This window comes from Pipra filicauda, unplaced genomic scaffold, assembly GCF_003945595.2.
Source record: "Pipra filicauda isolate LSUMZ 115617 unplaced genomic scaffold, ASM394559v2 scaffold109_size3271384_pilon, whole genome shotgun sequence".
NCBI classification, from domain to species: domain Eukaryota; kingdom Metazoa; phylum Chordata; class Aves; order Passeriformes; family Pipridae; genus Pipra; species Pipra filicauda.
The window spans coordinates 2,941,445-2,954,999 of record NW_024103540.1 but is presented as its reverse complement, the minus strand read 5'-3'; the positions used below and the strand labels follow the sequence as shown (position 1 = coordinate 2,954,999).

Here is a 13,555-nt window from a genome sequence, read left to right as displayed (position 1 = left end):
CATTCAGAGATAGCTTAGCCTGATAAGCCTGGAGCCCTTCTTGCATGAGAGGTGTAAGTGATAATTTGTGAAGGCAACAAGGGGTGGCTGCAAAAGGTATGTCCAAAGGGAGAAACAACAGATTCCTCTCTGCACAGCTTGCTTTGTGCAGCCTGAGCCTCCATTCCTGCTGGCAGCATAAGTCTGCTTTTGGCCTTGGGGAAGCAGGAGTGTCACAGGAGGCAGATAAAGACAAGCACGTCTGGTCTTCTTTCTGCACCTTTTAGGTGTTGGTAATTGCACATTTTGTGGTTTCTGCTGCTGATTCAGCCTTGCTAAGAAGTTGCACCAAGCATTATTTGATGAAGTTTGCAGTCAGTCTGACTGTTGTTGAGTGAGAAATTGGATTAATGAAATTAAGCACTGATGTTTAAGGTGCCAAGGGATTTCTGATGGGTTTCTGTGTCAATAAGGTAGCATGAGCATATTTCACGTGTTATCTAAACTGTGTTGTTAAGTGCCTGATGACCCGCAGTCACTTTGCTGCACAATAAAATCTGGTCTTTAGATATATTTGTACAAAGTGCAAAATAACACTTGTTTGTCTTAAAGGATGTGTTGGTAGTGCTTAAGGAGTGAAATTTTGTCAATATTGTAGAATTGAAGTTGAGAAACTTCAGCTTTCACAGTGCCTGATTTTGCAACTTTGTTCTCTGCCCGTTTTTGAGTTCTGATAAACAGTTGAAGAGCAGCACTTCTGCTTTTCTGTTGTTCTTCAGTTTCAGCTGAATTTCCTGACAATCTAGAAGTGTTCATCAGATATACAGAGCTCCTGGATTTCAGACTCGCTGTGAGGGTGCTTGAAGGGCAGCTGAGCTGTTCTCAAGTGACAGTGGTTGTTCACTGCCTGCTGAATAACTGTCTGTGTCATAGAAAAAGCCATTCTTTAACAGCCGCTTATGATGATTTCGAGGTAGCTTGGGCAAACCAACATAGTAGAGCCAAGACACTTCAAATGTGTATACAGTCAACTATTTTTTGTGACATGGTTGGAAATTGTTTATAACTTGTATGTGCTTAGTACACTAATATTCTGTATCCTTTTTTGACAGTGAGGAATCCCTACACAGGCCACAAGTACCTTTGTGGAGCACTACAGTCTAGCATTGTTTTGTTAGAATGGGTCGAACCAATGCAAAAATTTATGTTAATCAAGGTAAAAGTACAATTACTCTTGTGTTCAGTTCTTTTTATCTTGTAGTGACTTGCTAAGAATACAAGTATTATCCATTTCTTGATTTATTATTTTCTCTTGGTTTCTGTTAGATTATATTTAAAATAGCTATTTAAATGTGTCATATTAACTAACTCAAAATACTTACGAGAATGTTCATGTTTTTATGGTGCGATTCAGTTAGAGAACTGAGCCCTTCTCTCCGTGAACATTGCCCTTCGGTTTCACGATAGAAAACTCTGGGTGACAGACTGAGACATGGCAGAGTGAAGTGATAAAACTGCTTAACAATGGTCTTGCTCCCATTGCAAGAAGGTGGCCACTTATTCTATGTTTTGTGACACTGGAGGTGCCCAGAAGTGCTTGTTATCTTCCCATCTGACACTACCTGAAGAGACAGAGCCAGGGTGGACTCATGTTTGTAGAAAGGCAGTTGCTGTAACTTGATCAGCCTGGAAAAGAAGGCTTAGAGGCCTAGTAGCCAGGGAGAGCAGTGATGAGCACTCTTTTCATCTGTGGGCAGCTGCATAGGACACACATGATGAAAGACATGCTATCTTATTTTAACTGAATTGCCATGAGATGCTCTAAACTTCTTAATTCAGGCTTTTTATATTTATCAATTCCTGTTATCTGAAGAAGTAAACATAAGTGTTACAAAATGTATGGCATAAAATCTACCATGCAGTTTAAATATCTAATATCTGCAAGTCAGACAACATTTGTTTCCCTTCTAATATCTATTTTTGTTTCTAAATCTAGCACATAGATTTTCCTGTACCTTGTCCACTGAGATTGTTTGAAATGCTGGTAGTCCCCGAGCAGGAATTCCCTTTAGTTTGTGTTGGTGTCAGTAGAGGAAGAGACTTCAACCAGGTGGTGAAGTTTGAGACTGTCAACCCAAATTCTACCTCTTCGTGGTTTACAGAAACAGGTTTGTGTGCTGTTGTAATTGCATTCAGAAATGTTCTTTGTTCTTCTGTTATAGCTGAAGCACTAAAAGGTGGGTTTTTCTGAGGAATCAAATGGTTAAATCATTAAGACTAAGTCATCATTGTAAGTTTAAAGGAGTATCTGGTTGTACCTGCTTGTACCTGCACTTCTTTTGATGTTTCTACTTGTTAAACTGATTGGATTTCTTGAGATTTTTGATATAGCAGAGGACAGAGTTACAGTTTCTTGCATTTCTATAAATTACCCACTGTGCTGTTCTGTGCTCTACCCTGGCACCATGACTTCTGTTTATTTAATATATTTTAGTAGAATTGCGTTCTGAGCAATTTCTTTCAACATCTCTATAAGGTGTGGTTTGGCTCTCCTATAATATGCCACTGTGGTTAGAAGTGTTATCAGCCTCCTGCTGAGATAGAGCATTCTTCTGGTGTTTATGGAAAGCAAAAGGGATTATGAGAACTGGTAGCAGGAAACCAGGTATCTGCCCCGTCACCAGTCTGGGCGTCACGAGTGAGGAGGCCACTGTCTGAGCAACAGCAGAAATTCTCTTTAAAAAATGTGCTAAGAATGACCTTTTTAGAGTTGCACGATTGTCCCTTGAACCTAGATGCAGTAGTGAACCAGCCCTAGTCATAGCCTGCAGGTTTAGAAGCTTTTTTTTTACCAGACATCGATTCCTTGTCTATTCATGATGAATTTATATGTAGCCCTGTGCTGGCATATACAGGTATGAGTCCAGCTGAGTGTCTACTGCAGAATTCATTAAGAACAGCAGTTTCTACCAGGAAGATACTCACTGACTTTCCTGCTGCTGAAAAGAGCATCAGATTTTGACACAGTTTAAGGCATAGTTACAAAAAACCAAAGTGAGCAGTGGATGGCCAATTAATGCACTTAACAACTTCAGACAGTGCATTTTATTTTCACACACTCGTGTAGCTATGTGGCTTTATACTAGAGTCCATAAAAGTAACATGCTGAAGAAAAATGTCTTGTTGTCATTTCTCTCTCAATATTGTACAGGAATACTAATAATCCCTTCCCAGTTTGGTTTTTTTGTAATGTGGAAAATTTAGCATTGCATTGTGCCTTCCAAACCCACTTTTTAAATTTCCTTGAATCACTTATGTGTTCTTGTGTTGTGTCTGTCTTGTTTTCTCCTATTTCTTTGGCTCCAGTTTAAATCCTTTTGTTGGATTGATTTATTCCTGTCCCCTGCTGGCAGGAGAGTGATAATGCAATCAAAGAGATTTTTTTTTTATTTTTTTTTTGAGTGAGGAAAGTGTGTACTATACAGAATCACAGAAACATTTGGATTGGAAGGAAGACCTTAAAGATCATCTACTTCCAACCCCCCTGCTGTAGGCAGAAACACCTTCCACTAGACCAGGTTGCTCAGAGCTCCATTCAGCCTGGCCTTGAGCAATTTCAGGGATGGGGCATCCACACCTCTGTGCAACCTGTTTCCTCAAATAGTTTCCATCAAATAGTAGTTTTTATCATTTGACATTGACATTATTTTGTAAATGTCTGACCAAGATATTTTAAAAAAATTAGCTGGCAGAGACTTACTGGGGGTTTTCTCCCCTGACGTCCTTCAGCCAGTGCAGTGCATGTTTCCATATCACATTTGTGGTTGCAGAGATGTTTATCCTCCAGTCTTTCTGTTGCACGCTTTCATTGTGGCTGCATCTACCTTCCAAGCCAAACAGCAATAAAGAGATGGAGGGACCATCTCATGAGCACATTTCTGCCATTGTTGAGGAGTTTTTTTGCTTCTCAGCAAAACCATGGATTTTATAATTTAACCGAGAGCTACTTTTGTATTTTAGGTAACATGCTCTAATTTCTCACCTCTAATGGATTTACTGAGTTTCTCTTTTCTATGTGAAAGATGCCTACAGAATCACTGGCAGTAATGTTGAATTAGAGCTGCTTTATGTGTAATTTTAATGTTAACAAACAAATGGAACAAAACTACACTTCTCTTTTGAGTTGAAATGTCCACTTGTGGATCAAATCCCTGTTGGCTGTGATGGAGACCGCTGCAGCTGTAACCCAGAAAAGCAGAAAATAACCCTTCCTTTAAGAGTTTTGATAAGAAAATAATCTGCTATTTTGGGAAGATCTGAGTATGGAAAGTCTGCAAATAGCAGCAAGAATTAAGTAGTAATATGTAAGTCTGCAGCAGGATTTAGAAATAAACAGAAGAAAAGTGCAATGAAACAGCATAGTGTGTGTAGTCACACAGTCACATATATCTGCCCTTTTTTGTAATAGCAATATTAAATTACACCAACAGAGAATGAAGGGAGAACAATGTAGATGGGAATTTGCTTCTCTGACATGGCTCAGAAAAGGCTGGATTAAATCCATACTTTAATATTTTAGCTTCAGTTTCCTGTCACAGTCAACACATTAGATAGATAAGTGGACATGCCTAAGAGAAGAGAAATGTCACTAGTAAGGTGAAAATTTTAAGTAGATAAAAACACTAACCCATCAAATTGTCTCAATTTATAGAACTTGCACTTCAGATTTCATGCTAATTTATGTTATGAACTAACACTGTCATTTTTTTATAGACACTACAGAGACGAGTGTTGTACATGTAACACAGCTGGAGAGAGATACCATTTTGGTGTGTTTGGATTGTAAGTTTTAGTATCAGCTAAATATATATGTATGCATGTATATGCATACTGTCTGTCTTTAAATTAGGTCATATATTGAAGATAATTCTTGGTTAACATATCCTTATTTATTGTCTAGGCTGCATAAAAATAGTGAATCTGCAAGGCAGGTTAAAATCCAGCCGCAAACTGTCATCAGAGCTCACATTTGACTTTCAGATTGAATCAATAGGTAAGTTGGATTTCATTATTAGTTTTAGATATCCGTGTAGACTGTAGAGCTGGGCAATCACCAACTATGTGAAATTTAACAAGAGTAAGTGGTAGATTCCACACCTGGGATGAGGTAATCCTGGTTGTATGTACAAACGTTGGCAGATAAGAGGCTGGAGAGCAGCCCCGTGGAAAGAGATCAGATCTGGGGGTTTGGATTGATGGCAGTTTGAAGATGAGTCAGCCAAAAGGGCCAGCCGTGTCCTGGGGTGCATCAGGCTCAGCATCTCTACCTGGTCAAGGGAGGTGATTGTCCCACTCTGCCCTGTGCTGGTGCATCCTCACCTTGAGTCCACTGTGCAGTTTTGGGCACCACAATATAAAAATTATGTCAGACTATTAGAGTGTGTCCAGAGGAGGGTGACCCAGATGGTGACAGGTGTTGAAGACAAGACTTGAGAGGAGAGCCTGAGATCACTTGGTTTGTTCAGCCTCGAGAAGAGATGGCTCAGGGGTGATCACATTGCAGTCTACAGCTTCCTCAAGGGGGGTGGTGGAGGGGCTGCTGCTGGTCTCGCCTCTCTGGTGACCAGAAATAAGACACATGGAAATTACATGTAGCTGCATATGGGGAAGTTCAGATTGGATGTTAGGAAAATGCCTTTCACTCAGAGGTGGTCAATCATTAGAATGGGCTTCCCAGAGAAGTCGCAGCGCTAAGCCTGTTAGAGTTCAAGGAACATCTGGACGATGCTCTTAGTCACGTGGTTTAGTTTTGGGTAGTTCTGTGAGGAGCAGGGAGTTGGACTCAGTAATCATTATGGGTCCCTTCCAACTCGAGATGTTCTATGATTAATTTGCTTAATGTGACAGTAATAATTAGGGTGCTAACTGTCTAGTCTTTGGCATTTGAAACACTATCTCACTCATTTCACTTTGTGTGAGAAGGCCCAGTGAAAGGTTCAGCATGCTACGTAATGTGCTTTCCTAGGAGCACTTTGAATGGAGTAATAATCCTGATTAAGATAAATATCTTGGAGACCTTCAGCCTTTAAAGGAATACCTTAATACAACCTATGTAAACTCTGAATCACTCCTGCCTAACTCATTTTGCATGTGTGTTTATGCAGTCCATTTTTATAAAGTAGCTCAAAGACTAAATTATATGTCATAGGTTACATAAATTTTGTTTCCTTGGGAAGGATCTGAATGAATTAGATTTGTGAAACAGAAAGAATAAGTTATTTTGCCAGTTCTCCAGTGGTTACATACCTACATTGCATCACATGCTTTTGAAAGAGAGGTGAGGAGGGGTGTGTGCACAGGTTGAGGGTAGGACCAGAAGAGGAGGAACAATGGGAGCTAAAATAGTAAGAAGTTGGAGGGAGTTTATTTCTGAGGAGAAGCTTTAAAGTTTCAGGCCCTTCAAACATAATGTCCCACAGAGAAGAGGACAAGAAAACATTGTCATGGAAAATATTACTTTTATGGCTCTTGATGGTTAGGAATGGGGGGAAGGAAGGAGTATGTGTACTTGAAGCTGCTCACTGTGGGAGCCCTGCATGTATTGTAGTCCTCACTGTGGTTGTCACAAATGAGCTACCAGTGTCCTATTTTGTGCTGGTAGAGTCTCCAAAGACTACTGCTCTCTTTCCTGCAAACCCAGAGGCAGAATGCGAGATGCAGGAGGACAGATTCTTCCTGGGGTCCTACACACTTGCCCTCTCTTTGAGGAAGGCCCTAGACCTACTTCCTTTGTAGGGTTCAAATCCGAGTCTCTGTCACCACGTTGGTGGGAAGGGCTGGGAAGCAGAGGGCTCTGTAAAGCTTTGTATTGGTATCGCAGAAGGACCATATTAGCCAAGAGTTGCTAGGAAAGTGAAAGATGGCATTGCAGCATTCCTGTAACTCTTGTGCTAAAATTCAGTATATATTTTCTGCAAGTATTAAAGGGGTTTCCTTTTCAAAGGAAAAGACACATTTAGGACTAGACATCTAGAACATTTTCTGGTTAGGTGGAAATACTTTTAAACCCTCCTCATTAAACAAATAAAATGCAGCTACATTTGAAGCAGGTTCAGTGATTGCTGTGAGATGTTCTGCAGTCTGTGTGGATGAATGTGATACAATAAAACATATGTTTACAGATTTCAAAATTGCAGTCATGCTTTTGCCTTAAAAGCACAAGTTGATGTTATGCCTTAAAACTGATTCCAATGTTCTTTGTTACCAGTCTGTCTACAAGACAGTGTATTGGCGTTCTGGAAACACGGCATGCAAGGAAGGAGTTTTAGATCAAATGAAGTGAGTACTGCATTTTCCTTCAAATTCTGGCTTCTGTTGTAAACCAAGTAGAGGATAAATACATAATGCTGTTGTCTGAAAAAGAGTAAAAACATTTTGGTAACTTCCCAGGTTAGACCTAGAGCTGGAGTCTCATTCTAAGCTTTTTTCATAACTACAAGTATTAGTGGAGCTGTGCATGAACCACGTCACATCTAACATGCAAAGCAGAAACAAGAAACCAGGTCAGAATGCCATAGAAAATATCCAAGCCTAGTTCTTGGTACCATTAATCTTCACCTTAAATTGCTTTGAAGACCACTGTCAGTCCCTTAGCCTCTCACACACGGATACCAAAATTTGGGTTTTGCCAGTGGTTCCACTGCTAAGCTTTAGCTTTTTGTCACAGCATCAAATGAGTTGCGTGATGGTTTTTAGTCTCTTCCATGTTCTCTTGGCTTACAAATACTTTGAAGATTTTAGTGGCCAGGTTTCACAAGAAGTATTTTTCCTTTTCAGGAGAAAACTCTGACTGACCTGAACACAGATTATTTTTCTTTCAAAGTAGTCCCTTTTCTAGCCAGTTTGATGTGATTTTTAGACAGAGTTAAACCATTATAAGTACCTTCCCAAATGTTTTTTTTCTTGCTGCAAACCTTGTGTATCTGTTAGTGAAAATGCTGTGCTTTGTAGGATTTTACTAAGTCTTTTAATTTGGTTGTTAATGAATGTTTACAAACTACATCAGTTGTTTCATCAGTGTTTCATTGGCTGAGAAATTGAGCTCATTATGACTAATTGTATTTTAAGGTACACATAGGGTAAGTCACACCATGCCAAGCTCAGATACTCCGCACTGTTACACAACTCCATTGACTCGCACAAAGCCCCAGCTGACTTAGTCTGTGCTGACAGTAGGTCTGCTCTTTGTGTGAAATTGAACCAAAGATTAGAGTGGGACTACTTATTTCCGAGTGTGCAAATGGTTCATGTGGCGTTTGTGCATGCTTGATCTGCGGGCGTGATTGCCCTTCTGAGAATTCACACTGGTGAACTGCAGCTTCCTGCTGTTAGCACCAACCCTGAGGAGAAGATGCCTGAGCACTTCTCAGGTTGCAGTCTCCTCCTGGCAGCACTCTGCAGGGCTCAGTGCATTACTCCACCCACTGGTACTCAGTAGCTCTGACCCAGCTGGTAGAGGCCATGCCCAAGGTGCTGCAACGCATTGGATGCGTGATGTTGTTTATGTAAAGCATCAGGGACACTGGCTTCTTGCTTTGTTACTGTCGAGCCAAAGACAGCACCTAAATGAAGAACTGAAAGCAGAACTGGGCTGTTGACAGAAAGCAAGCCACCTAAAACTTTTTCTCTGTAGAACATGTCTAGGTTAACCTCTTGGGCCTTTTTAAATTCCTTATCTATTCTGTCCTACTAGTCACAGCCATTGAAAAAAATAAACTGATTTTCATCTGTAATATGAAAAGCCTTCACTGGCAGGCTCAGGTCTTGACCATATTTGTTCCTTTTGAGGAATTTTATACTATGTAGTATGTAGGAAGAGGGAACACGGGACAAAAACCTGACTGACCTAACTTTGCAGCATTTTTTTCTTTGAAGACACCATTAGTTCAGATTCCCTAATATAATACAGTGAGTCTAATTGGGGATGGTTTGAGCCGCTGGCAAAGTTATTTCCTTACACAATGGTTTGATTGAGTGGGAAGAATGAAACAGGGTACTGTGTGAATTCTGAGACAAGACGCTCAAAATTTGGGCAAAGATTGCGCAGGCTCAGCCCCACAGAAAGCAGGAAGTAGTTTTCTTAGCAAAGTGGAGAACTTCATTGTTGTGAATTAAAATTCTCTTGCAAGTTCTCTGTGCTGGAAGTGAATTCACTAGGTCAGCTAACTTTACTAGGATCTGGGAAGGAGAGAAGAATCTCTGCTTTCCTTAAGAATGTGAAATTTGGCCGTGTAGAAAAGGAACTTTGTAAACAGTGCTGCCTGTTCACAATGTGACTTGATATCCTTTGGAGCATGCAGTGGGCTTTGGTTGACTTTATTGAATAATATTATGGTTTTTTGGGTGCTTTGATATTCATGTGATCATAAAGATGTATCACACAAGTACAATTCACCCACGGAAAACAAAGCTCTATGGCACTAGTCTGAAATGTCACAATAAGCATAAGTACCACAAATTAATTACGTTTCTCTGCTAAGGTTTTCAGCATATGAACTTAGTGCATTATTACTATAATTCAGAATTTCAGCAAAATATGTTTTATGCGAGATTTACCTAACCCATTTTAGGATATCCACTCTAGAGTGAGACAAATTGCACTCTGCAGCTACCTATTTCAGTCATGGCTGTAAAGAGAATTGCACTGGTAGTTAAAGTACTGTGCTGAGCCCTACTCTTGTGGGAAGAATTACAGAAAAGTTATATTTCGTTTAACAATGACAGTTGCATTAAATTCTCTATCGGATTTAAATCAGCAGTCGGTAAAATCAGTCACAGTCAATTTTTTCCTCCAAGCTGATTTTAAAAACAAAACAAAAACACTTATGCACTTAACATGTAAATACTTATTTTTTTTGTCTAGATCACACAAGAAATTTCTGATAATACGAGGATATTCAGGCTTCTGGGATCAGACAGGTAAGAAATTAAGTAAAGAGGGAATGCTGAAATAAAAGAATAATATATGTTCTCCTACCTTGTAGAAGTTCTTTTTCCTTGCTTCTTGCAAATTCTTTTTTAGCCATCTTAGACATTCCTTTGTGTACCTGTCTACCTTCCAGTCCTTTAAGTTTATTTCTCTTTCTTCAATAAATAAAAAAAAGTCTTCTAAAAGTGTTTGTGGGCTTCCAGAAGTACTCAGCCGTGCAAAAAGCTCTTACTCAGCTGCAGTCACAATCTCCAGGAGTGTTTTCCTTTTTGTACTTAATTCTTTTGTTTAATTTGATGAAATCTTTACTTTCAGATGCTCTGCTGCAGTAGCTCATCAAGATCTGCTTCTGGAGACAAATGCAAAAAATACTTAAAAATTTAAATATCTTGCTTTCACCTCCAGAAAAGAAATCTACCAGTTTTTCTCCTAGTATGGCAGCTCAGGTCTTGTAAGAGCTCTTGGTAACTCTCAGTGTAGCTGTTCTTTGGTGTCTGCTTTGCAGGACACTAACACCATGTCTGTGTGACCCATCAGATAGCAGCTTGCTGAGTCAGTAACTGCTGTTTTAGGAGTGTCACTGACTTCCTCAACTTTCTCTGTCCTGTTTTCGAACTTTGTACTTCTGTAACAGCCACAGAAACAGCAGCTGTTCTGTCTTCTGGGGAGTGCAGGCTGATGTGACAGTTCCACCAGTAATGAATTCACAAGTGCAAAGATAGGCTTTAATTTTTCTTTTGAGAATTGTCTCTGCCTTATGCTGCTTACAGTCAACTCCTGTGTCATCTTAGAATGACATTGCAAAAAATTGCCTTGTAAAAATAATGTCCTCTTCCCCAAATATGGTCTCATCTATTTCTGGCTTGCTCTAATAGTCTGTCAAGTCTGAGATGACGTTTAAAGAGTTTGCACTGCAATAAACATTAATTCCAATTTCTTCATATACCCTTTTCCTTTCAGCTCTCACCTGTTTTGTGCTTGAGCTGTGAAACCTTTTTCCAGTAACGTGTCATTTTCTAGGCAGTTCATAGGAACTGGGGTTCTGAGAACCAAAAACCTGATGTCAGTCTAATAAAAGCTTGCATGTTGCTTTCTTCTGGTGAAGAGGGAATTGCCTCATGGCATGAGGTGTCATTCCCTTTGTGGAGCACATTGAGCAGAGGGGAGATTTTCTGAGCGATAGTTTTGAAGCAAGCAAACTTTCCTGTGTGAATGCACAATTAGATGGATCTGAGTTTCCCACATTCTACCTTCACTTCAGGGTGTTTATGGAGGAGAATTCAATGATGAACTTTCTGGTCCATTTAGCAATTTTAGCAGTTCTTGCCTGATGAAAAAATCTCTTAACAGTTTGTGAAACAAAATTGGGACTGCTAATTTCTCTTCTTTGAAGAGAAAGGTCTAATCTAGGACATCCCTTATGGTCATTGTAGTGTAGGTCCAGCTAACCCAGTTCCTGTCTACAGTGATGGCTGAAAGTGGGTGGCAAGAAAAAGATTAGGAGAGATCTTTTCCTTGAGGATTCTCAAGGCTTGCAAATTTTTGTCTCTGGGACTTTCAGAGCTGGAGGAAGTTTCTGTGGGTTGGCTTACGTAGGCTCAGGGAAAGAGTAGAAATGCTCACAGAAGTGTCATCTTTGCTCATCTGCCATTCCAATGGCAAAGGGCAGACTAACAGTCTTGAGAACTGGAGCCTGATTAATGGATTCGCTTTGCAACGCTCCAGGAGAGCGCAAACCTGGGAAGTAGGGGAGTGATGGATCCTCTTCAGAAGCCCTCACTGAAAGGATGAGAGGCAACAGGGATATGTTACAGCAAAGGAAATTCCAGCTGGATAAAAGAGGGAAAAACATTGTGGTAGTTCAACAGTGCAGCAGGAGCCCAGAGAGGCTGTGGGAGATTCTTGGAAAGCTTGCTCTGTGCAAGACCGTGAGCTTGGTTTGAGTGGCTTTTGGACTAGAGGCATCCAGGGAAAGGGAAATGACAACCAGTCAGCTGGATCTTGGGAAAGAGTGTTTACAGTTATATCCAGGGTTGTTTTTAAATGAAGGCTTACTTGACATTGTAGCTTTTTTAATTTTCATTTTAGGGTCGTGGTGCTGGAGAGCAGGCCGACAGACAACCCAACAGCCAACAGCAATTTGTATATCCTGGCAGGGCATGAGAACAGTTACTGAGAACAGCACGTGGCAGGCAGCTCACCACGACAAGAGAACACTCCTGCTGCAGCAGCACTCGTGACTGGCTGCAATTGCACAAAAGCTGCAGTAACCCCACTTGAGTTACTTTATAATTTATTGTGGCATGAGAGGAAGACGAGAATTGTTTGTGGTATGGACACAGAAGCATTATAATACCACAGAAGTGCTTAATTTACTGTTATGTAATCTTTGTACATATGCAGTATTTTTCAGTGAAACTTCTTGCTGAAGCCCTACACTGACTTTCTGTAGATAGAGGTCCTCCTGTTTAGTACAAGTGTCTTACCTGTACAGATGTAAAAGTCACTGAGGATGCAAAAATTAAATCGGGGTACTATTATAAGGACGTCTCATGTGTTTATTATAAAGTGGGATGCTAGCAACAAGTATAGTACATTTAGCAACACTATTGTATTTTATTATATGTAATTTACTAATACAAATAAATATTAACTTTTAGAAATTGTAACCAAGGCTGTAATCAGATTACAATCTTGTTTTAATTTCGATACAACACACTGGTGTTCATGTTTGCACAATATATTAAGATGTGATGTATTTAGTCACAAAGGTAAGCTGTGACTTTGTGGATATGACTTGGGCTTCAAAGTTCCTTTTTTTGTTTACTTGGGTAGTTTTCTTTGTGAAACAAACCAGTTAAACACCTGTATTTTTATATTTAATTAAAACTTTCCTTATGATTACTTCTCTATGCTTGAAAACAATACCTTATGGATGGGTGTCAGTCCCAGACTAGTGGTACCTGGCTGTAATTCTGCAATAGGTGTTTGAATTATTAGTGTATACAATGATAAAAATTAGTAATACTGTTCGTCTTGCTAAATCGTTTCATATCACGATGAAAAGGAGCAACATTCCACATTGTGGAAATGGCTCAAAGATGTTGCCATTTTGACTTTTTTTTGGCCTTATAACCATTTTCACACTTTTCTTGATTTTAGGATGTTAACACATGGCCAAAATAATTTAGTTACTACCTCATTCAAACAATACAATGGTTACTACGCATCACGGGAACTTAGTTTTGATCAGAAGTATTTTTGATTGCTATTTTCCAGTGGAGTGTGTAAATGCCAAGTTTTAAGCAAAATGCACACATATGACTCCTTTTTTTTGTATATGTTCTTTATATTTTATTGTGATAATATACACTAAAACCAAACTAAATTAAAAGTGATTTATGGCCTGCGTTATTGTTGTGATTGATAATGCTTTGAAATATGTTCCCTAATGTATATAATGTAAAATAAATTTTTTTAACATGTTGTTGTACAATTAGATTATCACCTGCACTGATTTTCCACATAAGACTAAAATGGAACATACTGAGTTTTGAATTCTGCTATTAAATGGTTGTGCCAAACACA

General features: G+C 39.5%; 1 protein-coding gene across 4 annotated transcripts in view; it reads left to right on the top strand.

The window, feature by feature from the left end:
• MAP4K3 (mitogen-activated protein kinase kinase kinase kinase 3) overlaps positions 1-13,555 on the top strand; it is a 76,022-nt gene extending 62,467 nt beyond the window's left edge. For all 4 annotated transcript variants that reach the window (XM_027709807.1, XM_039381476.1, XM_039381475.1 and 1 more), the window contains 7 exons: positions 1,092-1,195; positions 1,976-2,147; positions 4,753-4,821; positions 4,940-5,032; positions 7,247-7,317; positions 9,902-9,957; positions 12,056-13,555. In XM_027709807.1, coding sequence (XP_027565608.1) covers positions 1,092-1,195; positions 1,976-2,147; positions 4,753-4,821; positions 4,940-5,032; positions 7,247-7,317; positions 9,902-9,957; positions 12,056-12,143 — 653 coding nt within the window. In that variant the 3' untranslated portion in view covers positions 12,144-13,555. The remainder of the gene's footprint in view (positions 1-1,091; positions 1,196-1,975; positions 2,148-4,752; positions 4,822-4,939; positions 5,033-7,246; positions 7,318-9,901; positions 9,958-12,055) is intronic.